The sequence below is a fragment of the Salmo salar genome, chromosome 03 (assembly GCF_965601325.2).
Source record: "Salmo salar chromosome 03, fSalSal1, whole genome shotgun sequence".
Lineage (NCBI taxonomy): Eukaryota > Metazoa > Chordata > Actinopteri > Salmoniformes > Salmonidae > Salmo > Salmo salar.
In genome coordinates, this window is record NC_138293.1 from 58,307,972 (window position 1) to 58,333,437 (window position 25,466).

General features: G+C 41.0%; 3 protein-coding genes across 4 annotated transcripts; all 3 read left to right on the forward strand.

The window, feature by feature from the left end:
• Positions 1-6,713: 6,713 nt before the first annotated feature.
• LOC106593342 (interferon a3-like) lies at positions 6,714-7,835 on the forward strand. The gene is made up of 5 exons (XM_045714979.2): positions 6,714-6,863; positions 7,022-7,093; positions 7,253-7,405; positions 7,544-7,642; positions 7,752-7,835. Exons 1-5 carry the CDS (start codon positions 6,714-6,716, stop codon positions 7,833-7,835), a joined length of 558 nt encoding a protein of 185 aa, XP_045570935.1.
• Positions 7,836-14,824: 6,989 nt separating this feature from the next.
• On the forward strand, positions 14,825-16,225 carry LOC123741675 (interferon a3-like). Its single transcript, XM_045714978.2, has 5 exons — positions 14,825-14,974; positions 15,132-15,203; positions 15,629-15,781; positions 15,923-16,021; positions 16,139-16,225. Exons 1-5 carry the CDS (start codon positions 14,825-14,827, stop codon positions 16,223-16,225), a joined length of 561 nt encoding a protein of 186 aa, XP_045570934.1.
• A 3,254-nt stretch (positions 16,226-19,479) lies between these two features.
• On the forward strand, positions 19,480-23,485 carry LOC106600963 (interferon a3). Of its 2 annotated transcripts, XM_014192771.3 has the most exons (6): positions 19,480-19,911; positions 20,085-20,172; positions 20,467-20,541; positions 20,672-20,821; positions 22,776-22,853; positions 23,184-23,467. In XM_014192771.3, exons 2-6 carry the CDS (start codon positions 20,086-20,088, stop codon positions 23,271-23,273), a joined length of 480 nt encoding a protein of 159 aa, XP_014048246.2. In that variant the 5' UTR covers positions 19,480-19,911; position 20,085; the 3' UTR covers positions 23,274-23,467. The 2 variants fall into 2 exon arrangements, with proteins under 2 accessions (XP_014048246.2, XP_014048245.2); XM_014192770.3 differs by lacking the exon at positions 19,480-19,911 and having other exon boundaries at positions 19,948-20,172; positions 23,184-23,485.
• Positions 23,486-25,466: the final 1,981 nt, after the last annotated feature.

Below are 25,466 nucleotides of genomic sequence, written 5' to 3' on the forward strand. Positions count from 1 at the left end.
GCCTTCTTTGCCATCTCTATCCATTACAAAGGATCTCTGCTGTTACGTGACACTTCCTACGGCTCCAATGGGCTCTCAGAAGGCGGCAAAAAGCTGAACCGTGGCTTTGCAGGCTCTGGCTGAAAAAAAGTAGTGCGTTTGGGTAGTGGCTGGTTACAGTACTGTGAGACTCAGGCGCGTGCCCACGTCGACCGAATGCTTTGTTTTCTTTCCTCTGTTCACCTAAACGCAGATTCCCGGTCGGAATATTATCGTTTTTTTACGAGAAAAATGGCATAAAAATGGATTCTAACCTGTTATGGCTAGGGGGCAGTATTTTCATGGCTGGATAAAAAACATACCCGATTTAATCTGGTTACCACTCCTACCCAGTAACTAGAATATGCATATACTTATTACATATGGATAGAAAACACTCCAAAGTTTCTAAAACTGTTTGAATGGTGTCTGTGAGTATAACAGAACTCATTTGGCAGGCAAAAACCTGACAAGGTTTCAGGCAGGAAGTGGCATGTCTGACAAGGTGTCGTTCTTCTTGTCTCTGTTTATTGAAGAGTGAGGATCTTAGCTGTCCCGTGACACTTCCTACGGCTGCCATAGGGTCTCAGAAGGCGGTAAAAAGCTGAATCGTGGCTTTGCAGGCTCTGGCTGAAACAAAGTAGCGCGTTTGGGTAGTGGCTGGTTACAGTACTGTGAGACTCAGGCTCGTGCCCGCATCGACCGAAAGCTTTGTTTACTTTCCTCAGTTTAGCTAAAAGGAGATTCCTGGTCGGAATATTATCGCTTTTTTACGAGAAAAATGGCATTAAAATTGATTTTAAACAGCGGTTGACATGCTTCGAAGTACGGTAATGGAATATTTAGATTTTTTTTGTCATGAATTGCGCCATGCGCACGACCCTGATTTACCATTTCAGATAGTGTCTGGGACGCACGAACAAAACGCCGCTATTCGGATATAACGATGGATTATTTTGGACCAAACCAACATTTGTTATTGAAGTAGCAGTCCTGGGAGTGCATTCTGACGAAGACAACAAAAGGTAATGAAACTTTTATAATAGTAAAGCTGATATTGGTGAGTGCTAAACTTGCCGGGTGTCTAAATAGCTAGCCCATGATGCCTGGGCTATGTACTTAGAATATTGCAAAATGTGCTTTCACCAAAAAGCTATTTTAAAATCGGACATTTCGAGTGCATAGAGGAGTTCTGTATCTATAATTCTTAAAATAATTGTTATGTTTTTTGTGAACGTTTATCGTGAGTAATTTAGTAAATTCACCGGAGGTTTGCGGGGGGTATGCTAGTTCTGAACGTCACATGCTAATGTAAAAAAACTGTTTTTTGATATAAATATGAACTTGATTGAACAAAACATGCATACATTGTATAACATAATGTCCTAGGGTTGTCATCTGATGAAGATCATCAAAGGTTAGTGCTGCATTTAGCTGTGGTTTTGTTTTTTGTGACATTATATGCTAGCTTGAAAAATGGGAGTCTGATTATTTCTGGCTGGGTACTCTGCTGACATAATGTAATGTTTTTCTTTCGCTGTAAAGCCTTTTTGAAATCGGACAGTGTGGTTAGATTAACGAGAGTCTTGTCTTTAAAATGCTGTAAAATAGTAATATGTTTGAGAAATTGAAGTTATATCATTTTTGAGGTATTTGTATTTCGCGCCACGCGATTCCACTGGCTGTTGACTAGGGTGGGACGCAAGTGTCCCACCTAGCCCATAGAAGATAACAGTGGCGTGCAGAACGGCATCTCAGAAATAACAATTTGTGGCTCCTTGTCATGGATGGGCTATTGCAACAGACGACCAAAATGGGTTCTACTCCTACCAGCTAAAAACAAGAAGAAGCGGCTCCAGTGGGCACACAATCACCAACACTGGGCAATTGAGAAGTGGAAAAAGGTTGCTTGGTCTGATGAGTCCCGGTTCCTTTTGCATCATGCTGATGGCAGTCAGGATTGGTGTACCTAATAAACTGACCGCTGAGTGTATTTTACATGTTGATTACTTTGAGGTTGGGGGCATCTCTAAATATAATGTCCAAATATATAAAACAATATTATTATACATTTTTTTATTGCTTAATATTGTTATTATTATTTGTTTTGTTTTTATAATTTTTTTACCACTTTCCATAATGTTTGTGTTGTGTCACTAATTCTTATTTAACCAAAGTCCAAAGGGATGTTTTGATTTAGAGCTTTAGACTTTAGTGGGGTTCGCACTAAAATGTTAAATAGTGCTTCCTTCTGGTGGACGGTTAGGGTACATGAAATCCTGGGAAATGAAATGTATTCCATAGACTAACTAAAAACAACAGCTTTAGTGAACTAATCATCTGGCAACCACAGCACGGTGTCAGCAGAAGGGGAAGGTCAGAGAACACATACTTGGACTAGCTAAGGACCAACACCAGACTGGAGGAGGAGATTGTATCTGCAATGGAGGACAGGCACCTCTGGAGGACCCACCTTTCATCCCGTCGACCCAAATCCACGAGGTGAAGACTGTATATATATAAATAATGTTGTTGGAGAAGAAAGGATGATGTTTTTTTTATCACACTCATGAATAACAAGTTGTTTGAATGGTTTCTATTACACAGATGAAGGACATTGCAATAAATGAGTCACACACCCATCTTTTAACCCCCCTGTGACAACGATTATGAAGCACTTGACTAACAAACCAATGTTTTAGCAGTGAGGAGATGCAGAAATAGGGAATATTACATACAGTAGATTCCATCAATAGATTTGTAAATCAGACAAGGCACAGCAGTGGGCTGAATTCCATTCGGGAAAAGAGGGCAGGTGGAAATGGCGGTCCTGTCCAGAAACAACCCCTACCCACTACACACATATAGATCTGAAAGGCTTGGATAGGTACAAGCAATGTTCCCTCAAAGCTGAGCACAGCTCCCCTCGGGCTGCCGAGCAGAAGAAATATCAGCCTGAGCAGAGAAGCACCAGATTGAACATCAATAAACTTTCTAGAATTTTCCATTTTAGTTACCACTATCAACGTTTCACTCTACTGTGGGAATTCTCGAATCAACGGAGTATTAGCCACTTCAATGTAACATACCGAAACAAAACGAACTATGCAAGACTTAGTATGCAAAACCAACTGTGCAAGAGATTTTCTTGTAGGCAGACCGAATTGGAGTAGGAATCTATTGTAAAGACATGCACGACTCAGGACCATACACTACGCAGACCAGTGCGCCATAACCAATCAGAGCTGCAGTAGACCTATATGCAAATAGCTATTGCCATACATAGATCTGAGCCGTTCACTTTGAACTGGGGTAAATGCTCTTGCTTTGATATCAACGTGAGAGATGCAAGTAGCCACCTCTGTACATGTGTTCATATTATTTTTTAGTTATTGAGTTATTATCCCAGTTATAGACAATGTCTGGTCAACAAAGGCGGATTGGTTGCTTCCTACGGGAGCACAACATTTTTGCATTTCTAGCCATCTTTGAAAAGCCAGTCAGGGACAGAGATATTTGTACATTACATTTACATTTACGTCATTTAGCAGACGCTCTTATCCAGAGCGACTTACAAATTGGTGCATTCACCTTATGATATCCAGTGGAACAACCACTTTACAATAGTACATCTATATCTTAGTACATATACATCTTGATCTTTTTTGGGGGGGGGGGGGGGGGTTAGAAGGATTACTTTATCCTATCCCAGGTATTCCTTAAAGAGGTGGGGTTTCAGGTGTCTCCGGAAGGTGGTGATTGACTCCGCTGTCCTGGCGTCGTGAGGGAGCTTGTTTGTATGTCTTGGGGCGGTGTTGTATTTTGAGACTGTCTTGAATAAGCTAAGTAGCCAATAGGCGGAGGGGCTTTCGTCTGTTTCTCTCTAATAATGGTATGGGAATAATAATGCATTTTATTTTTTATGTAACAACACAACATTTTCAGTCACCTCCTTGTCTGATGGACATGTGGATTGATGTTAACGTCAAGCCTTGCATGCTTTTTTCAAAAGTCTCATGGAATGTTGTCCTACACTGAACACCACCCATTGGCTGCTACTAACAGAACATGCTTATACATGCAATAAGCATGTAATAATAATGTTGAGTGAGCTAGCCTAGCACGCAAGCAATGTTCTACCTGCTGTGGTAGATGGGATAGATGACGAAATGCAGTAATATGTAAAAACTTTGGTTTTCGAAAGTGAAAGCGATTTATGGTGTGTAATTACAGACGTCATCATCTGCCGAGACAGAGGCTGACCCACCGTCACGGCTATAAGGGTTCGTAATTGTAAAATGAATGTACAAAGTTTGGGGGGGCATTTTACCTATCCCTGGCTCTTTTCCTAAATGTAACCTAATAATCCTATCATGCTACGTTAATTATCCTAACCTGCTGCGTAATTTCGTTTAATCTGCTACGAAAAGTCAAATCTGACGTTATTTTGGCCAAAACTGGGTCCCTTCTAGTCATGACCCTGTCCCACGTGCAGTTATACAAAATAACAAAGGACTTTAATCTGTATAGCAGCTCGCTGACAGTGAGCACTGAGCAGTCATTGTTCACGTTATTTTATTTGGCCTATAGAAACTGTAATAAAACACCTTCATGACATTGTATCTAGCTCTTAATAATAAATCAGGTCCACAACAAATTGTTTGATTTACCTTTTTATATTCCAATGTGGGGCACGTAGGACCAACGTTTAGAAGTAGTGTTCAAGGATTTATCAACTCACCGGACACATGGGAACTCTTAACTTGTCCTTTGTGGTACATCTTCTGTGTGTAATTGTTCTTTACCGGGTTGTCTATGCTAAATGCAGTGACCAAAAGGAGCAAATGTATTATCTTTCTCAAACTCGCCAGACCCTCAATGATCTTTCCATGGTAGGTTAATTTCTTTAACCTGTAACAAATTGACCATATAGGCAGAGACATATTTAGAAATATGGCTCTGAATCTAGGCTGTAGCATATATACTGTGATATCACAAGTTATTTAATCTAGTTGAAAACTGATTATTGGAGTTTGATTCATTCATATATTCAGTAGTTTTATTGAGATATGGTGTATTTTGTGTGTGGTGTAGGAGAGGAGACCAAGAGGCTGTATCCCAGAGGCGGAAAGGTTAAGGGTCCAACGTCCAAACACGTGTGATAGTAGCATTACTTTTAGTTCATTTCTGCAAAACATGTACTTTTGTTGAATAAATGAAATGTGCCACTGTAAGCTTCATATGTTTATGTTATTTTTCCGTGTTGCAAAGAATTTCCATGTAGGCTATAATATTTAAATGAAGATACAAACACGCCTTACATTGGTTGAAATTGTGCTCGCAATTTTATAAAATGCTGTGGTGTGATGCAACCTTGAAATACTACGACTTTTTCGTTTAAATGTTTTCCTAAATGAGATGTTATTCCTACTAACAATTACATATCAACATCATCTTCAATGAAAAACAATAAACTCCTTTACAATACTCTGAATTCCAGCCATACTTTCCCGCCCTTTAAGACATCATCATATCACTGTAAAACATTGTTGATTCGCATAGTTATTAATTCTATCAAGTACACATTTACTGGATACCATGCAGCATAATTATAACTCCACATTCTGAATGTTAGTTCAATGGAGTATAGCAATGCTAACCATGCTGTTACTCTTCAGTCTCTATAGTGGAAAGACAACAGATGAAGAGGTCCCATCAACTCACATATCTGGATAGAAGTCCAATAAAAGTCCAATAAAAACACACCAATATGGAATACTTTGACAAATGATCTATGTCATAGACCTATATTTTACTCACAAGTGCCTGTAGGCCCAGATTCAAAAGCACCCGAAATATAGGCTCCAATTTAAGCACTTATGTCAAGGTAAGCAGTATTGTCAAGGTCTATACTGCCTGTGCGCTGCATAGGCTACGAGTTTGTTATTCTGAAAACCGGGAGCATAAAGGAGCGGGTCTACCAAAATAAATCAGGCCACTTAAACCCGTTTCTAAAACGAAATACAGTATTGTTGAGTGTGTAATTCATTCAACCCATACAACGTTGAAATGTATCTTTAAATAGGAAGTTGAGGTCCAGAAATGGTTTCAACGTAGTTGGATACCATAGTATCCGGGTGTAAATGTAAAAGGTGTTGCGATTGCGAAGACGAGATTTAAACCCTATTGTTTCCGAAGTGAAAGGACAACGAAATGTTTGCAAAAAATGCATATTCATTTAGGCTGTCGTCTGACTAAAATGGATTCACAAGTAAATGTTTTTCATCTCAAACATGTTCCTGGTTGGTAATCCAATATTTCAGATTAAAATAAGAAATTAGTTAAGGTTTTAACAAGTCTTCGAGAGATGCACCTGTCCTTTCCGTGCGTTGTCTCCAGGCCGAAAGATATACTGTCAGGTATGAAAGCGCCTGTCTACCGGGACTTCCACCTTTCACTTTCGGAACACCGTTCAACATCTTTGTATAAAATATCGACACAGATTGGAGCATGACAGAACTCTGGATTTCGAGAAGTGGATCGATCAGGAAGAACACTTTATCTCTTTATCCTTTGAGGACAACGTCTTCTTTTTCGAAATTCTACAAAGTATAGGCTGTCTTTCTGAAGTGTGCCTAATTTTGCACCTCGGTTGATAGTGAACAGACAGAGAACTACAGTAGACCGACGATAAAATGGGTTCAATCAGCTTTTGGATGTGCTTGGTCATGACGATTTGCACCTGGAATAAAACCATCGGATGCACGTGGATGAGGACACTGCCTCGGTCTCCGAGCATGTTCCAAGTGCTCAGCAACAACACCATAACGATGCTTCAGAAAATGGTAGGATACTGTAATGTTTATTTACTTGTTCCTGGTCATTGAGCAGTTGTCATCTGTTCAACATTTAATGTGCTGCTGTGTTTCATTTGATTCAGTTACTCCTATATGTATACAATAATAACATTGCAATCATTTGTTTCTATTTTTTGGCATCTCAGGGTCATGTGGTCTCTCGGAAATCTCAGATCACTTTCCCTAACGAGCAATACAGACAAGTCGATAATTTCACGGTAAGACATATGCATAGCCTACACTATTTAAAAAAAAAGGTTTTGGTTCAACGTTTTTTCTAAGAGTGTAGGCCATATAATTCGTTTTTAACGAATACGCAATTTGCTATACTTTTCTGATATTCATAAGGCATGTACTAATACAAATCACTCTTCTAGGATAACGGCCGGATTGTCTTCATTTCGCAAACTCTGAACGCTATAGAGAAATTGTACAGCAGTGGTAAATATGATTCCACCGCCTGGGACCAGAAAGGAGTTGAGGAGTTTATGATTGGTCTGCATCGCCAGACCTCGGAGCTGGACCAATGCGTAAGTCTATGTGATTTGTGATTTTCTCTGAACATTAATGCAAAAAGGCAAACATTATCCTATAATTTTAGATTGCCATATAATGTGATTTAAACGAATCATAATATAACATGATTACTTTATATTTTGTTCCCACAGGTAAAGACTATAAAACCTGGACCATCAACATCTGTCAAAAGAGTGAACAAAGATATGAGCCTTCACTTCAAATTCCTGAAGAATTTCTTGAAACGCGAGGTAGGTCAATTTGTCTTACCAAGAGAGTACATTCACCAAATAGGGATATATTCATATGTGTTGACACATGTGTCTATTCTAAAATATAACGTGTGTTTCGTTCATGCAGGAATGCAGCGCAAGCGGCTGGGAAGACATAAGGAACGTGGTGCTGTCACACATGTTAAGACTAGTCACGATACCAATTGACTAACCAATGAGCCTCATGTGTGTGTAGAGATGATTTATTTATACGTCTATTTTTTCAACTATTTATTTACACGGTTATTTTTTATGTATGTTTTATTTATTTATTTATTATGTGTATTCACAACTCTGCGAAGTAAAACACATTTTATACTGAATAATGAATTATGTGCTAGGTATTTTTAGGCTGTAGAAAATGTAACAATGTTTTCATGCATTGATTTTTGTATTTATGACGGCCATTGCGTACTGTATTTATTATTGCAACATGATTTTGTTATTGTCAGGATTAAATACATTTTAATTAAATCAATGTGACCTCTAACAGCTGAAATCTATTTTAATCTAACATATTTACATATAGGCCTAATAAAAATGTCCTTAAATAGTCCTGATAATGCCACACAGTGTTGTTGTGTCTTAACTTGAAGACTCACTGATGATATCACACAACCTGTGTAAAACGGCTGGGAAACCTTTAAAATGCGTCCGCAGTGGAGGCAAGAGAAGAAGACCTTTCAGCACCATGGCAAACAAACAGACCGGATCTGACAGGATTACAGCAATCCTGAATGAATCGTGAATAATGATTAGTGAGAAAGTTAAAGACGCACAAATATCATACCCCCAAGACATGCTAACCTCTCAGCATTACAGTAACTGCCGAGGTTTGCATTTTTTGGAGATGTGGTATGATATTTCAAATCAAATCAAACTTTATTTGTCACATGCACCGAATACAACAAGCGTAGACCTTACCGTGAATTGCTTACTTACAAGTCCTTTAACCAACAGTGCAGATCAAGAAGAGTTAAGAAGATATTTACCAAATAAACAAAAGTCAAAAATAATTAAAAGCAACACAATAAAATAACAATAAGGGGGTACCGGTACCAGGGGTACAGGTTAGTTGAAGTAATGTGTACATGTAGGTAGGGCTGAAGTGACTATGCATAGATATTAAACAGCGAGTAGCAGCAGTGTACAAAACAAATGAAGGAGGGGGTTTCAATGTAAATAGCACGGAGGCCATTTGATTAATTGTTCAGCAGTCTTATGGCTTGGGGGTAGAAGCTGAGCCTTTTGGTCCTAGACTTGGAGCTCTGGTTCCACTTGCCCTCCTGTAGCAGAGAAAACAGTCGATGACTTGAGTGACTGGAGTCTCGGACAATTTTATGGGCTTTCCTCTGATACTGCCTATTATCATATAGGTCTCGGACGACAGGAAGCTTTGCCCCAGGGATGTACTGGGCCGTACCAACTACTCTCTGTAGCGCCTTATGGTTAGATAACGAGCAGTTGCCATACCAGGCGGTGATGCAACCGGTCAGAATGCTCTCGATGGTGCAGCTGTAGACATTTTTGAGGTTCTGTGAACCCATGCCAAATCTTTTCAGTCTCCTGAGGGGGAAAAGGTTTTGTCGTACCCTTCTCAGGACTGTCTTTGTGTGTTTGGACCATGATAGTTTGCTGGTGATGTGGACACCAAGGAATTTGAAACTGTCGACCCGCTCCACTGCAGCCCCGTAGATGTTAATGGGAGCCTGTTGGGCCCACCTTTTCCTGTAGTCCATGATCAGCCCTTTGTCTTGCTCACATTGAGGGAGAGGTTATTGTCTTGGCACCACACTGCCAGTTCTCCGACCTCCTCCCTATAGGCTGTCTCATCGTTGTCGGTGATCAGGCCAACCACTTTGTGTCATCAGTAAACTTAATAATGGTGTTGGAGTCGTGTTTGGCCATGCAGTTTTTGGGTGAACAGGGAGTACAGCAGGGGACTAAGTACACACCCCTGAGGGGCCCCAGTGTTGAGGATCAGCGTGACAGACGTTTTGTTGCCTACCCTTACCACCTGGGGGAGGCCCATCAGGAAGTCCAGGATCCAGTTGCGGAGGGAGGTGTTTAGGTCCAGGGTCCTTAGCTTAGTGATGAGCTTCGTGGGCACTATGGTGTTGAACGCTGAGCTGTAGTCAGTGAATAGCATTCTCACATAGGTGTCCTTTTTTGTACGTGGGAAAGTGCAGTGTGGAGTGCGTTTGAGATTGTGTCATCTGTGGATCTGTTGGGGCGATATGCGTATTGGAGTGGGTCTAGAGTATCTGGGAGGATGCTGTTGATGTGAGACATGACCAGCCGTTCAAAGCACTTCATGGCTCCCGACGTGAGTGCTACGGGGCGGTAATCATTTAGGCAGGTTACCTTCGCTTCCTTGGGCACAGGGACTATGGTGATCTGCTTGAAACATGTAGCTATTACACACTCGGTCAGGGAGAGGTTGAAAATGTCATTGAAGACACTTAAAAGTTGTTCCGCGCATGCTTTGAGTACCTGTCCTGGTAATCCGTCTGGCCCCGCGGCTTTGTGAATGTTGACCTGTTTAAAGGTCTTGCTCACATCGGCTACCGAGAGCATTATCACACAGTCATCCAGAACAGCTGGTGCTCTAGTACATGCTTCGGTGTTGCTTGCCTCGAAGCGAGCATAAAAGGCATTTAGTTCGTCACTGGGCATCTCGGGTCTGGTTTCCCTTTGTTGTCCGTAATAGTTTTCAAGCCCTGCCACATCCGACGAGCGTCAGAGCCGGTGTAGTAGGATTCAATCTTAATCCTGTATTGACGCTTTGCTTGTATGATGGTTCGTCTGAGGGCATAGCGGGACTTACAGTGGGGGAAAAAAGTATTTGATCCCCTGCTGATTTTGTACGTTTGCCCACTTACAAAGAAATGATCAGTCTTTAATTTTAATGGTAGGGTTATTTGAACAGTGAGAGACAGAATAACAACATAAAAATCCAGAAAAACGCATGTCAAAAATGTTATAAAATGATTTGCATTTTAATGAGGGAAATTTATTTAGGCACAAAAGTTAATTAATTTGTCATGTTGTCTTGCAATATTACTTAACAGCCATGTTGCAACCCCGAATGGATGTTTTAGAATGAGTTATTTTTGAATAGGTTTACAACTTTTCACTTTGTCATTCAGGCCTGTAATGTGGAGAGAATGCAATGGTGTTGATCCATGCAGAGTTTTCTATCAGCTCAGCCAATACACACTGTTGCTATTTTAAAATCATCTTTAGCCTCAGAGTGACATTCCTGAGTTTCCATTCACTCACCCCAGCTCATTTAGGAAGGATGGCGATATATTTGCAGTGTCTGGTTGCTATTATACACCATCCAGAGATTAATTACCATACTTGACCATACTCAAAATATTAAGGCGTTAGGGATTATTTATTAACCTCACCTGATCTATGCCTGTCTAAAGAAAAATCAGTTAGTGCGCACGGGAGGCCTTGAGAGTTGAAATAGAGGGCATCCTGAGACATTTTCAGAAGAAATAAAAAAATGCCAAGAAAACACGTGTCATGGTAGCATATTGTAGTTACATTTTGCATAAAAGTTTATTAAAACATGTTTTATAAGTAATTTTGTTAAATATATTAATTATGACACTCCTATGTGTTTATGTTATTCATCCATGTTGCAGCAAATTACCACGCACTCTTAGGAAAAAAGGTTCTAGATAGAACCAAAAAGGGTTTTATTGATTGTTTCATATATGGCACCCCTGAAGGTTCAATATAGAACCCTTTTCTAAGAGTGTGTATAATATTTGAATAAACACACACACACACACAGCTTATATTTGATATAATATATTTGACATAAATATTTTTATATATTTTATATAAAAATGTGTGATGTGAATCAACCGATGAATGAAGACGAATTTCTCCATGAAATGTTAGCATAATTCCATTGCAACATAATCTCCAATGAAAAACAATAAACGCCTTTAGAATACACTTTTAGACAGTAAATCATATGACTGTGGCATCATATTACTGTAAAATGTTGTTTGTTCGTATAGTTATTAATAATACAAAGTACATACTTGTCACAGGGGTCGTGAAATGGAGACCAAGACGCAGCGTGGATAGTGCTCATTTTCAATCTTTTAATGATGACACTTGACAAAGGTGCAGACCCCGACTGCACACCAAACCAAAACCCCACAAAAACAACCCTAAACAAAAAGGGAGGGAAGGGAGGCTGGCCACCGTCCGTGACGGCTCCTGTGCTACACCCAAACCCTCCGCCAATCCTCCAGCTATGGAGGTGGCTCCTCATCTGGGCGTAGCCCCCGTTCTGACCGCAGATCCCTCTGCTTCTGGAACCCTGACCTGTGGATCATTACCAGAGGTTCTGCACTGCCGACCACCGCTGAAGGCTCTGGCTCCGGGCTGAGAAGCGTCGCCGGAGGCTCCGGGCTGAGAAGCGTCGCCGGAGGTTCCGGGCTGAGAAGCGTCACTGGAGGCTCTGGGCTGAGGAGCGTCGCCGGAGGCTCCGGACTGGGGACCTTCGCTGCAGGCTCCGTGCCATGGATCATCACTACTGGTTCTGTGCCATGGATCATCACTGGAGGCTTTGTGCCATAGATCATCACTGGAGGCTCCGGGCCATGGATCATCACTGGAGGCTCCGAGCCATGGATCATCCCTACAGGCTCCGGGCCATGGATCATCACTGGAGGCTTCGTGCCATGGATCATCCCTACAGGCTCCGGGTCATGGATCATCACTGGAGGCTTCGGACCATTGATCATCACTGGAGGCTTCCTACGGGGAGCTGGAACCGGTCTCACCAGACTGGGGAGACGCACTGAGGACCGCGTGCTCAAAGCAGGCACCGGCCGTACTGGGCTATGGAGGCGTACTGGAGGAAGAGTGCGAGGAGCAGGCACAGGACATACTGGGCTATGGTGGCGCACTAGCGGGAGAGTGTGCGGAGCAGGCACAGGACGTACTGGGCTATGGTGGCGCACTGGCGGGAGAGTGTGCGGAGCAGGCACAGGACGTACTGGGCCTTGGAGGCGCACTGGAGGTCTGGCGCTTAGGGCTGGCACAACACGCCCTGGCTCGATCTTAACCATAGCCCAGCAAGGGCGGTGAGCTGGAATAGGCTGCACTGGGTTGAGCTGGCGAACTGGGGTTACCGTGCGTAGAGCTGGCGCAGGATAACCTTGGCCGAGGAGACGCACCGGAGACCAGATACGTTGAACCGGTGCACTTCTCCCTGGCTGCCGGCCAACTCTAGCACGGCAACGGTGAGGAGCTTGCACTGAGCGCACTGGGCTGTGAGTGCGCATGGGCGACACCGTGCGCACCACCGCATAACACGATGCTTCTACCGTCACTCGCTCCCCACGGTAAGCACGGGGAGTTGGCTCAGGTCTTAACCTCACCTTTGCCAATCTATCCATGTGCCCCCCGAAAAAAATGTTTTTGCTGCTGCCTCTCGGCCTCTTCTTGCCTACCGAGCTGTTCCTCCCAGTATCGTCGTTCTGCCTTCGCTGCCTCTATCTCCCACTGCGGACAGCGATACTCCCCAGGGCTTGTCCAGGGTCCTGCCCCATCTAAGATCTCCTCCCAGGTCCACTCCTCAGAACCATACTGCTGGGTCCTGCTCTTCCTCCCCGAGAATGCACGCTGCTTGGTCCGTTGGTGGTGGGTAGTTCTGTCACAGGGGTCGGGAAATGGAGACCAAGACGCAGCGTGGATAGTGCTCATTTTCAATCTTTTAATGATGACACTTGACAAAATAACAAAAACGACCAACACAGTCCCGTCAGGTACAAAGACTAAAACGGAAAACAACTACCCACAACCCCATAGGAAAAACAGGCTGCCTAAGTATGGCTTCCAATCAGAGACAACGAAAGACACCTGCCTCTGATTGGAAACCATATCCCCGGCCGAACATGAAAACCAACACATAGAAAATGATAACTAGAACAAACCCACATAGAAAAAGAAAACCCAAAATACCTAAAAAAATAAAAAAAAAACCCTGCCACGCCCTGACCACTCTACTATGGCAAATGACCTCTTTCACTGGTCAGGATGTGACAATACTGGATATTATGCAACATAATTATTATAATCATTTGAATATTAGTTCAATGGAGTATACCAATCGCTCTTCAAACCAAGCCTCTACTCTTCAGTCTCTGGAGAGAAAAGGTAATAGTTTCAGAGGTCCCATCAACTTACATAACTGGATAAATAAATAAAATATGCATTTACAAGTCCATTAAAGACAAGAATATTGAATACTTTGACAGATGATCTACGTGAAAGACCTATCATATGCACAAATGCCTATAGGCCCAGATTCAAAAGCCCCCGCAATATAGGCTCCAATTGAAGCAGTATTCCCACGGTCTATACTGCCTGTGCACTTCATAGGATACCAGTGTCTTTTTCTGAAATCCGGGAGCATATAGAAGGGTGTCTACCAAAATATTTCAGACCACCCAAACCTGTTTCTAAAACGTTATAAAGTCATGTTGAGTGTGTAATTCATTCAACCCATACAAGGTTGATCTGTATCTTTACATAAGCAGTTGGGGTCCACAAACCACAATTACCCTTTAAGCAGGTGGTTACAACGTAGTTGACACCATAGTTACTATGTGCAAATGAAAAGGTGTTGCGTTTTCAAACATGAAATACTGTGGTTTTCGAAGTGAAAGGCCAAACAAAAATGTTCTATATGGTGATATTTATTTAGGCCATAGTCCGATGGATTCACATGTTTATTTTTTTATCAACAATATCCTGGTTAAAAGGCCAATATTTCATGATAAAACAGCAAATAACTCAAGATGTAACAATTCTTCGAGCGATACACCTGTCCTTTCCGTGCATTTTCTCCAGACGTAAAACAACACTCAGGTATGAAAGTGTAAGGGAACTTCCACCTTTCACTTTTGGAATACCTTGCAGACTCTTTGTATAAAGGATCGACACAGGTTGGAGCATGGCAGAACTTGTGTATTCTAGAAATTGATCAGTTAGGAAGAACACGTTAGCTCTTTATCCGTTGCGGAAGTCTTACTTTTGTCGGAATTATACGAAGTAAGCTATCTTTCGGTAGGGCATTAACGTTGATTGCGGACAGAACGAGAACTACAGTTTATCTACGCTAAAATGGGTTCAATAAGCTTTTGGATGTGCTTGGTCATGACGATTTGCACCTGGAATAAAACCATCGGATGCACGTGGATGAGGACACTGCCTCGGTCTCCGAGCATGTTCCAAGTGTTCAGCAACAACATCATAACGATGCTTCAGAAAATGGTAGGATATAGGGTAATGTTTATTCACTTCCTGGTCATTGAGCAGTTGTCATCTTTTCAACATTTCATGAGCTGCAATGTTTTATTTAAATTACCTGACTCCTTTTGGTACAGTAATAATAATCCAAGATTTTGTTAATATTTATTTGGCAATTCAGGGTCATGAAGTCTCTCGAGATCCTCAGATCACTTTCCCTGACAAACAATACAGACAAGTCAATCATTTCAAGGTAAGAAATATGCATAAAAAGGGTTTTGTTCTATCCATAACCTTTCTTTCTGAGATTGGAATAAACACTGAATTCGGAAAGTATTCAGACCCTTTCACCTTTTCCACATTTTGTTACGTTACAGACCATTTCTAAAATGGCAAAAACAGTCTTTTGCTTTTAATAAGTTAGCCAAAAAGTCGAATAACATGTTTTGGCTTGGTCATTATGGGTTATTGTGTGTAGATTGATGAGAGAAATCATATTTATTCAATTTCAAAATGAGGCTGTAACGTAACAAAATGTGCAGATATTGAAGAATTCTGAACACTTCCCGAATGCAGCGTATATAATTAGGTTATAACGAATATGCAATTTGCTCAAATTTTCTGATATTTGCCATCAATTCACAAGGCATATACTAATACAGTTCACTCTTCTTCTAGGCTGAGGAACAGATGGCCTTCATTTCGCATACTCTGAACGCTATAAAGAAATTGTACAGCAGTGGTAAATATGAGTCCACCGCCTGGGACCAGAAAGGAGTTGACAAGTTTATGAATGACGTCTATCGCCAGACCTCGGAGCTGGACCAATGCGTATGTCATTTGTGATTTTCGCCTCTTAAACATTAAGGCAAAAAGGAAAATATTATACTATCCTACTAGATTATAATATAAGTGGTTACATGTTAATCAAATCATAATATTAAATGAATTATTTGTATTTTGTTCTAACAGGTAAAGTCTATGAAAACTAGACTATCAAAATCTGTCAAAAGAGTGAACAAAAAGATGAGCCTTCACTTCAAGTTCCTGAAGAATTACTTGAAACGCGAGGTAGGTTGATCCATTTATCTTACAAAGAGAGTACATTCACCAAATCTGGATGTATTTATATGATGATACAACATGTGTCTATTCTCAAATCTTAACAAGTCTATTTCATTTATGCAGGAATACAGCGCAAGCGGCTGGGAAGACATAAGGACAGTGGTGCTGGCACACCTACAAAGACTAGACACAACATTAAGTAGCCAATGAGCGTTATGTGTGTGTTGTGTAGATATTATTTATTTATATATCTATTTATCTATTCATATATCTAACTATTTATTTACATGTTTACTTATTTGTTTTTTTATGCATTTATTTATTGTGTAGTAATGTATTCACAACTCTGTGGAGTAAATAATTCTTTATACTGAATAATTCTGTGATTGACTTAAGTTATACATAGCCTACTGTATCAATGTTTCCGTGCATTTTGTTTTGTATTTATGAAGGCCATTGCATACTATATTTATTATTGCAACATGATAGGAAATGTTTGTTATTGTAATAATGAAGTATATTTTCATTAAATAAATGTGTCCTCTACAGCTGTAATCTTTTTTAATCAAATAAATGTTAATTTATGGCATATACACATTTAGCAGATGTTTTAACGGGTGTAGCGATATGCTTGTAGTTCTAGCTCTACCACTGCAGTAATATCTGACAATACACAACAATACACACAAATCTAAAAGTAAAATAATGGACATAAGAAACATAGAAATATGTCGTAGTCCAGAGTGTACATAAATACAGTACCAGTCAAAAGTTTGGACACATCTCAGAGTTTTTCTTTATTTTTACTATTTTCCACATTGTAGAATAATAGTGAAGACATCAACACTATGAAATAACACATATGGAATCAGGGAGTAACCAAAAAAGTGTTAAAGAAATCAAAATATATGTTATATTTGAGATTCTTCAAAGTATCCACCCAGCTTTGACGTCAGCTTTGCACACTCTTGGCATTCTCTGAACCAGCTTCAGGAGGTAGTCACCTGGAATGCATTTCAATTAACAGGTGTGCCTTGTTAAATGTTAATTTGTAGAATTTCTTTCCTTCTTAATGCGTTTTAGCCAATCAGTTGTGTTGTGACAAGGTAGGGGTGGTATACTGAAGATAGCACTATTTGCTAAAATACCAAGTCCATATTTCTGGCAGGAACAGCTCAAAAAAGCAAAGAGAAATGACAGTCCATCATTACTTTAAGACATGAATGTCAGTCAATGCGGGAATTTTCTAGAACTTTGAATGTTTCTTCAAGTGCAGTTGCGAAAACCATCAAGCGCTGTGATGAAACTGGCTCTCATGAGGACAGACACAGGAAAGGAAGACACAGAGTTACATCTGCTGCAGAGGAGAAGTTCATTAGAGTTACCAGCTTCAGAAATTGCAGCCCAAATAAATGCTTCACAGAGTTGGAGTAACAGACACATCTCAACATCAAGTGTTCAGGGGAGACTGCCTGCCTTATGGTTGAATTGCTGCAAAGGAAACACTACTTGTGTGTGTGTGTGTGTGTCGTGTGTGTGTGTGTGTGTGTGTGTGTGTGTGTGTGTGTGTGTGTGTGTGTGTGGGTGTGTGTGTGTGTGTGTGTGTGTGTGTGTGTGTGTGTGTGTGTGTGTGATGGGATGTATTTACATTATGGACAGTATGTGGTTAGAATGATTATTTTTATAAACTTGCAAACATTTCTGAAAACCATGCTTTGTCATTATGGGGTATTGTTTCAAGATTGAAGAAGATTCTTAAAAAAAAACAATTTTAGAATAAAGCTGTAACGTAGTATATGGTATGGCACAGTTCAATACAATAGAGCACAGTAGAGTACAATAAAGTATAGGATAGTACAGTACAGTAGATATTAATTCAGTACAGTACAGTATAGTTCAATTCAGTAGAGTACAGTACAGTTTAGTAAATTAGTGTAAGGTAGGCTACACTCTACTGTGCTGTACTCTACTGTACGTTACTTTACTTTACTGTACTGTACACTGTACTGTAATGAACTATACTCTACTGTACTCTTCTGTATTGTACTGATCTGTACACTCCACTGTAAAGTACTCTACTGTACACTCCACTGTAATGAATTGTACTCTGCTGTTCTCTACTGTACTGTGCTGTCCAAATTTATACATGGACATTGAAATTAACAAACAAACCAAAAATCTGACCAAATAAAGAAGGCCGGTCCAGACAACACCGTGCTCAGTAGGTAGGCACGATGTATCCTGTATACATTGGGATGATGCAGTTTAGACATTGTTTGCTCATTGACGTCTTACACATTCTAAATTCTACAGTTCTACATCGTTGATATGTCGGCTAGACATCAACATTCTATTATGATATCTTGGCGACATCTTCCCAATGTGCAAACGCTCTTCAAACTACATATTCCCTACCCAATTCGATACCTCAGCCAAAAGTGTCTATGATTACAGGGGAGAAGACCCAGGTGAAACTGATGGCATCACACAACTTGTGTAAAACAGCTGGGAAAACCCCAAAATGCGTCCACCGCAGGCGTGTCATGTGACATAAGACGTTTCAGCACCATTGACAGGTATCACTACTAGAGCTAAAACGCATGAAGACGTCAGCCGCTTCAGCACATTGGACGTTGCCACAATGTCAAAGATTCTATCAGTTGTCCTGTGTTGTGGCTGCAGCCCTGTTGCTAATGTTATTGCCATGCTTGTAAAACTATAGGCAATAAATGTATGATATATGTGATGGGAAATATAGCTCTCTGACTCTTTGGTATCACGTTTCAAGTGTCACTATTATGATTCCTCACTGCTGATCCTATTAAGGCTATATCGAATAACACCAAGGCCAGTATTTATAAAGCATCTCAGAGAGTTAGAGTGTATAAATGCAGCAGAAAAATTAGGCTACATCTGACATTTTTGCCTATAACATGACATTTCAATATGAAACCACCTATGACATCTTATCAAGACCCTGATGGAGCAGGTGTGTTTGTACTGGGTTGGAACAAAAGCCTGCACCTCCTCCTGCTGTTCTCCAGGACTGTGCAGACAGTTTTGGTGACCACTTCCCTACACTATACGATCTTTACAGTTGAACAGGCTTTGTATATTATGAATTAATCCCAATATTATATAGAAAAAGGGAGAAATGAACCAATGCCAAGATTTGACCTTGTATAGTCAAAAACGTGCACAACACTATGACAAACACACACACACACACAAACACACACACACACAGCCCTGTCAAAACTATTGACTCTGTAGGGAAAATATCCCTGATATCGTAGCCTATACCAAGGAACTTTTGTCACATTCTTTTTCATTTTCCCCTTGTAAAATAAACGACAAATAGAAAGTTCCAACAAATCATGTTGTCGTTGCTTGTCAACGTTGCATCACCAGCAGACAACAGTAGGGTGAAAGTTGGTTACGTCATTGTGAAAATGAAAGTTGAGAGATATGGGTAGTGAAGCGACGTCTCCCATTCACTTTTCATTTGTAGCGCAACAGCAGAAGACTACGGAACAATATTTCGGACTAACTTTGAACGAAACCCACTAAATTAATGTCTAATATGGCTACATTTCTTAAGAAGTGTGGGTTTTATTTCGACTTCGACGATTTTGTTATCAGACTCATTTTATCGGTTCACGCGAAGTTATTAGCAGTTGAAAGCAAAGCTCGCGAATAGCCTTTTCTCGCTATAGTAATAGTCTAGCCGATATCTAAATGGAATAATCTTATCTTGTGGTTCAACTATAATTTAAAGCTGATTTCAAGGAGAATGTGTATAGATTTACTGTGATTTGTTCGTCCAGGAGAAGGAGCAGGCATGGAATTCATACTGCTGCATGTGCTAGTCTGGAAAATGAAAGTTCCCGCCTCCGGTAGGTTGATCAGGGGAAATTCTCCATACAGTTTTCTCTTTCCAAATTCCACATAAAACTACTTAACACAGCCAAGATGTTCAAACTCAACTGGAAAACTAACAGCGAAACAAACTGCTATTTACAATGTATACAATGCAGAGTTGGACGTGTATTTTTCTTATTATTTGCAGTATGCAGAGCGTGTATCATTGCTGTGACTGGATCCAACACCACTACGGTCACTTGAGCAGAGAATACCTTTCCCTGCTGGACCAGATGGTGAGTTATCAGCACACTGTAAGAGGAGACTGAATGCATGTATTAAGGACAGCAAAACAACCAACCAAGTAAAATAGTCATTTGTTTCATGTTTAGCATCTGTGTTAGAAAACTGTTAGCCTATATTCGAATATACATAGTAAAAGGGCGCTAAGGCTATAATGACAGCGATCAAGAGAGTATATCTACATTAGACCTACTGTACTTGCAGTATAAGCTATACTCTATGTCTGTCTTGATTGGTCTTGAAGTATTTGACACGTGACTTATCATACTATATTGGTTGTATTCCAGGGAGGAGATATCACAAAGCAGGATGCCCCAGTCTTTTTCCCAACATCCCTTTACAGACACATAGATGATGCCGAGGTAAAGACTAGAATTATGACTTATCATGTTCTGATAAGCTTTGGTATGGCGGTCTTAACCCAATGTTATATTGATGCCATAACCAAAGCCTATACTGTTTCTAATCTTCTTTTTATATCTTCCTGTGTAGGTTGAGGACAAAGTCAGATTCCTGAAAGAGACCATCTATCAAATCACAAAACTGTTTGATGGGAATATGAAATCTGTCACCTGGGACAAGAAAAAGCTGGACGATTTCCTCAACATTCTAGAACGCCAATTGGAGAACCTTAAATCCTGTGTAAGTAACGGGTCTATTTAAAGTATAATCCCTGTTTAGGTCAGGGCTCTCCAACCCTGTTCATGGAGAGTTACCTTCCTGTAGGTTTTCACTCCAACCCCAGTTGTAACTAACCTGATTCAGTTTATCAACCACCTAAGTAAGTTTTAATCAGGTGTGGTAGATTAGAGTTAGAGTGAAAACCTACAGGAAGGTAGTTCTCCAGGAACAGGGTTGGAGAGCCCTGGTTTAGGAGTAGCCTACTCCACTACAAGTGGAGAAATCTACTTAGAAAGTACATATAAAGTATTCAACCCCTTGACATTTTCCACATTTTGTTACGTTACAACCTTTTTCTATAATTGATTAAATAGATTCCCCCCTCATCAATCGACAAACAATACCCCATAATGCCAAAGCAAAAACCGTGTTTTAGACATTTTTGCAAATGAATTAACAATAAAAAACAGAAATATATAAGTATTCAGACCCTTTACTCAGTACTTTGTTGAAGCACATTTGGCAGTGATTACAGCCTTGAGTCTTCTTGGGTATCATGCTACAAGCTTGGCACATCTGTATTGGGGAGTTTCTGCCATTCTTCTCTGCAGATACTCTCAACATCTGTCAGGTTGGATAGGGAGCGTCGCTACACTGCTATTTTCAGGTCTCTCCAGTGATGTTCGATCAGGTCAAGTCCGGGCTCTGGCTGGGCCACTCAAGGACATTCAGAGACTTGTCCCAAAGCTACTCCTGCGTTGTTTTGGCTGTATGCTTAGGGTCATTGTCCTGTTGGAAGGTGAACCTTCGCTCCAGTTTGAGGTCCTGTGCGATCTGGAGCAGTTTTTCATCAAGGATGTCTCTGTACTTTGCTCCGTTCATCTTTCCCTCAATCCTGACTAGTCTCCCAGTCCCTGCCAATAAAAAACATCCCCACAGCACGATGCTGCCACCACCATGCTTAAACGTAGGGATGGTGCAAGGTTTCCTCCAGATGTGATGCTTGGCATTCAGGCCAAATAGGTTTCATAAGGCCAGAGACACTTGTTTCTCATGGTCTGAGAGTCCTTTAGGTGCATTTTGGCAAACTCCAAGTGGGCTGCAATGTGCCTTTTACTGAGGAGTGGCTTACGTTTCGCCAGTTTACCTTAAAGGCCTGATCGGTGGAGTACTGCAGAGATGGTTGTCTTTCTGGAAGGCTCTCCCATCCCCACAGAGGATATCTGGAGCTCTGCCAGAGTGACCATCGGGTTCTTGGTCACCTCCCTGACCAAGGCCCTTCTCCCCTAATTGCTCAGATTGGCTTGGCGGCCAGCTCTAGTAAGAGTCTTGGTGTTATCAAAGTACCCTTTCCCAGATCTGTATCTCGACACAATCTTGTCTCGGAGCTCTACGGACGATTTCCTCAACTTCATGGCCTGGTTTTTGCTCTGACATGCACTGTCAACTGATCAATGGAAACAGGATGCACCTGAGATTAATTTTGAGTCTCATAGCAAAGGGTCTGAATTCATATGTAAATAAGTTATTTCTGTTTTTGCGTTGTCGTTATTGGGTATTGTGTGTAGATTGATGAGGATTTTTTACTCTTTAATCCATTTTACAATAAAGCTGTAACTTAAAATTTGGAATAAGGGAAGGGGTCTCAATACTTTCCGAACGCACTGTATTTGGGTTATTACAGATTTTGAGCCAGTTTGCGACGTCACATAAATAACACTGCAGCAATGAGAAATGTAAATTAATGTGGATTATAATTATTGCTCTTTTTTGTATGCTTAGATGCATTTTTCATTATGGCAAATCAAGTTTGATATTTTAAAGTGGAAATTACAATCTTTAGAATCTATTTAGAACATTGAATACACATTAAGTTTCCATTTCCTGCCGTGCAGGAAATACTCAGGAAAAAAGAGATCAAATGAAGATCCTACATCTGTATGATGCTAATGTTTTGTTTAATTTTGTCCAACAGGTATCACCTGCCATGAAACCTGAGAGGAGACTGAAACGCTACTTCAAGAAGTTGAATAAGAATGTTCTGAGAAAAATGGTGAGTTTGGTTTCGTATGGAAAAATGTTTTTTACATGTAATCAAATGAATATAAACTAGGCTAGGCTAAACAGTAGCAGTGTTCATTTAAAAAAAAGTGGGTTCTAGGGCCATATGTATCAAACATCTCAGAGAAGTGCTGATCTAGTATCAGGTCTCCTCTATCCTTATAGTGATCTAAAAGACAAAACTGATCCTAAATCAGCACTCCTACTCTGAGAAGCTTAATACATTTGGCACCAGTCCTACTTTGATGTTCAAGACAATATGGTCATTATTTTGCCAAGAAAGTTCACCCCACTAATATTGCAAATGTTCTGTGTTTTTCAGAACTACAGTGCACAGGCGTGGGAGCTCATCAGGAAAGAGACAAAACGTCATCTGCAAAGATTGGATATCCTTGCAGCACAGATGTACTGATCATCCAGACTCATTTCAGAAGCTACGCCCTTACCAGTTTAATAAGCATGAATACAATCATGTGGGACCCTGTCAGTCTATTTATTATATTTAAATCCATAAATTATTGTTTTTTATTTGTATAATTTATTATTTATATTTTGTATTTCCCTTTTGTACCTGTGATGAACTGAACTGTATTGCTGGTCTACTTGAATAACCAGTGAAAAAATAGTATTGAAAATGTGAATAAAAATGGATTTTGTATAAAATGTCCAAATTTCGTTCTTGTCTGAAACCAATGAGAGTGGATTTATAAAATCTTATCTAACCATCAGAGGGGATGCACATTAAACCTGTTGCTGATCAGTCACATGATCATTTCTACTTTAAGTTGATGTATGCTTGTAGTTTTGTTTCTTTATGTAACTTATTTTTAATGTGTTTTTGTACTTTGTGAGGGTTGCTGTTCTTTTTGTTTTTCCTGTTTGTTTTTGTGTGGTAACCACACTGGGGCAGTGGGCTGAAGGGGGTGGGGAGATCTGGGTGAGGAGTAGAGGATAATCTGGGGGACCAGGAACATTTAGCTCCCACTTGACATTGTGGAGGTTTATTTATAAAGTCTGTCCAATGTATTAAACACCTGTATGTCTTACTATGATTGGATGAGAAATAAGAAAAAAGACATGGAAAGACGAAATGGAAAAAGAGACAAAAAACAAGTAATACCTTTAATGGATAATAGTTTAGTTCCCTGAATGAGGCAGGGTGCTGGTGGGCAAATAATAAAAACAAATCATTTATACAGCTTAGTTATATACATATAACTTTTTAAGTGGCATCATGGGGATCCTCCTAATAATTCTCAATGGATAAATGAAGTCAATTGTTGTGTAACATTAGACAAAAGTGTGTATTATATAGGCCAATGTGGCAGTACACAGTCCTTTCATGGAATTCCTGGATAGAATAGATTTATTGTAGATATACTGTATATCCATTTGTATAATGCTATTAGGTTATATGAGGTTATTATTTAACATCTGGAATGGTGTGTATGCATGTTTACACTGTATGGTATAATACTCAGAGCCCCACCTGTTTCATTCCCCTGTCACGAATCCCACCGAAGGGGGCTCCCCTGCCTGCTTGAGCGGTGCTCGGCGGTCGTCATTGCCGGCCTACTAGCCACCGCTGATCCCTTTTTCCTTTTCTGTTTGTTTAGTCTTATTGGTTGCACCTGTTCTCTATTGTGTTCTTGATTTGTGTTTTATTTAAGCCTGTTTAGCCCGCCCAGGTTTGTGCGGGATTACGTTTACTGTTGTGTTTATTTTTGGATGTGCTGGCTTACGAATTGTTATTTTCTCTTCCGGACTGTTTTGCCCGTTGTATTGGGTTGGTCATTTGTTTTACGCGCCCGTTGGTTTTGGCGTTGACCGTTTTGTGCCGGGAAGAATAAAGGTTGTTTATCTTCACCACTGCTCTCTGCACTTAACTCTACCACCACTCCTAGTAACTCGTGACAGAATCCTGCACCAGCTTATGGAGTCAGCAGGAGCAGCTGCGCCCCCTCTCCCATCGATGGAGGAACGGGTCCTCCATCATACCAGCATTCTCCACTGGATTGGTTCGGCCATGGACCAAATGATGGAGAGGATGGACCGATGGGAGAGGAGTGACCTCCCTACCTCATTCCCAGCTCCTCTTCCCCCTCCACCTACTACCCCTCCTCCTTCGTCCAGATACAGGGCCCTACGCCTGGCTCTCCCCAGGGAGTACGATGGAGCGGCGGCTGGGTGCCAGGGGTTCCTGCTACAGCTGGAGTTGTACCTGGCTACCGTTCGTCCAACTCCCTCGGGAGAGGAGAGCGTGAGCTTCCTTGTCTCCTGCTTAATGGGTCGTGCCCTGGTGTGGGCCAACGCAGTGTGGTATGGCCCAGACTCGGCGAGGGATCACTACCCTGAGTTCACCCGCCGTTTCCGGGCCGTGTTCGACCACCCACCAGAAGGCCGGGTGGCGGGTGAACGGTGGCGGGTGAACGGAGGAGAAGAGGAGCGCACAGGACTTTGCTCTGGAGTTCCGGACCTTGGCTGCTGGGGCGGGGTGGACCGACAGAGCCCTGATGGACCACTATCGTTGTAGCCTCCAGGAGGATGTCTGCCGGGAGCTAGCCTGTCGGGACACGACCCTCTCCCTAGACGAGCTCATTGACAT

Coding starts and splice junctions, on each gene's coding strand:
- LOC106593342 (XM_045714979.2), top strand. CDS start 6,714: ATGGGTTCAATCAGCTTTTGGATGTGCTTGGTCATGACGATTTGCACC. Junction 7,094..7,252: donor GACAAGTCGATAATTTCACG/GTAAGACATATG, acceptor TCACTCTTCTAG/GATAACGGCCGGATTGTCTT. Junction 7,643..7,751: donor AGAATTTCTTGAAACGCGAG/GTAGGTCAATTT, acceptor TCGTTCATGCAG/GAATGCAGCGCAAGCGGCTG.
- LOC123741675 (XM_045714978.2), top strand. CDS start 14,825: ATGGGTTCAATAAGCTTTTGGATGTGCTTGGTCATGACGATTTGCACC. Junction 14,975..15,131: donor TAACGATGCTTCAGAAAATG/GTAGGATATAGG, acceptor TTGGCAATTCAG/GGTCATGAAGTCTCTCGAGA. Junction 15,782..15,922: donor CCTCGGAGCTGGACCAATGC/GTATGTCATTTG, acceptor TTGTTCTAACAG/GTAAAGTCTATGAAAACTAG.
- LOC106600963 (XM_014192770.3), top strand. CDS start 20,038: ATGTATACAATGCAGAGTTGGACGTGTATTTTTCTTATTATTTGCAGT. Junction 20,173..20,466: donor TTTCCCTGCTGGACCAGATG/GTGAGTTATCAG, acceptor GTTGTATTCCAG/GGAGGAGATATCACAAAGCA. Junction 20,822..22,775: donor TGGAGAACCTTAAATCCTGT/GTAAGTAACGGG, acceptor TTTGTCCAACAG/GTATCACCTGCCATGAAACC.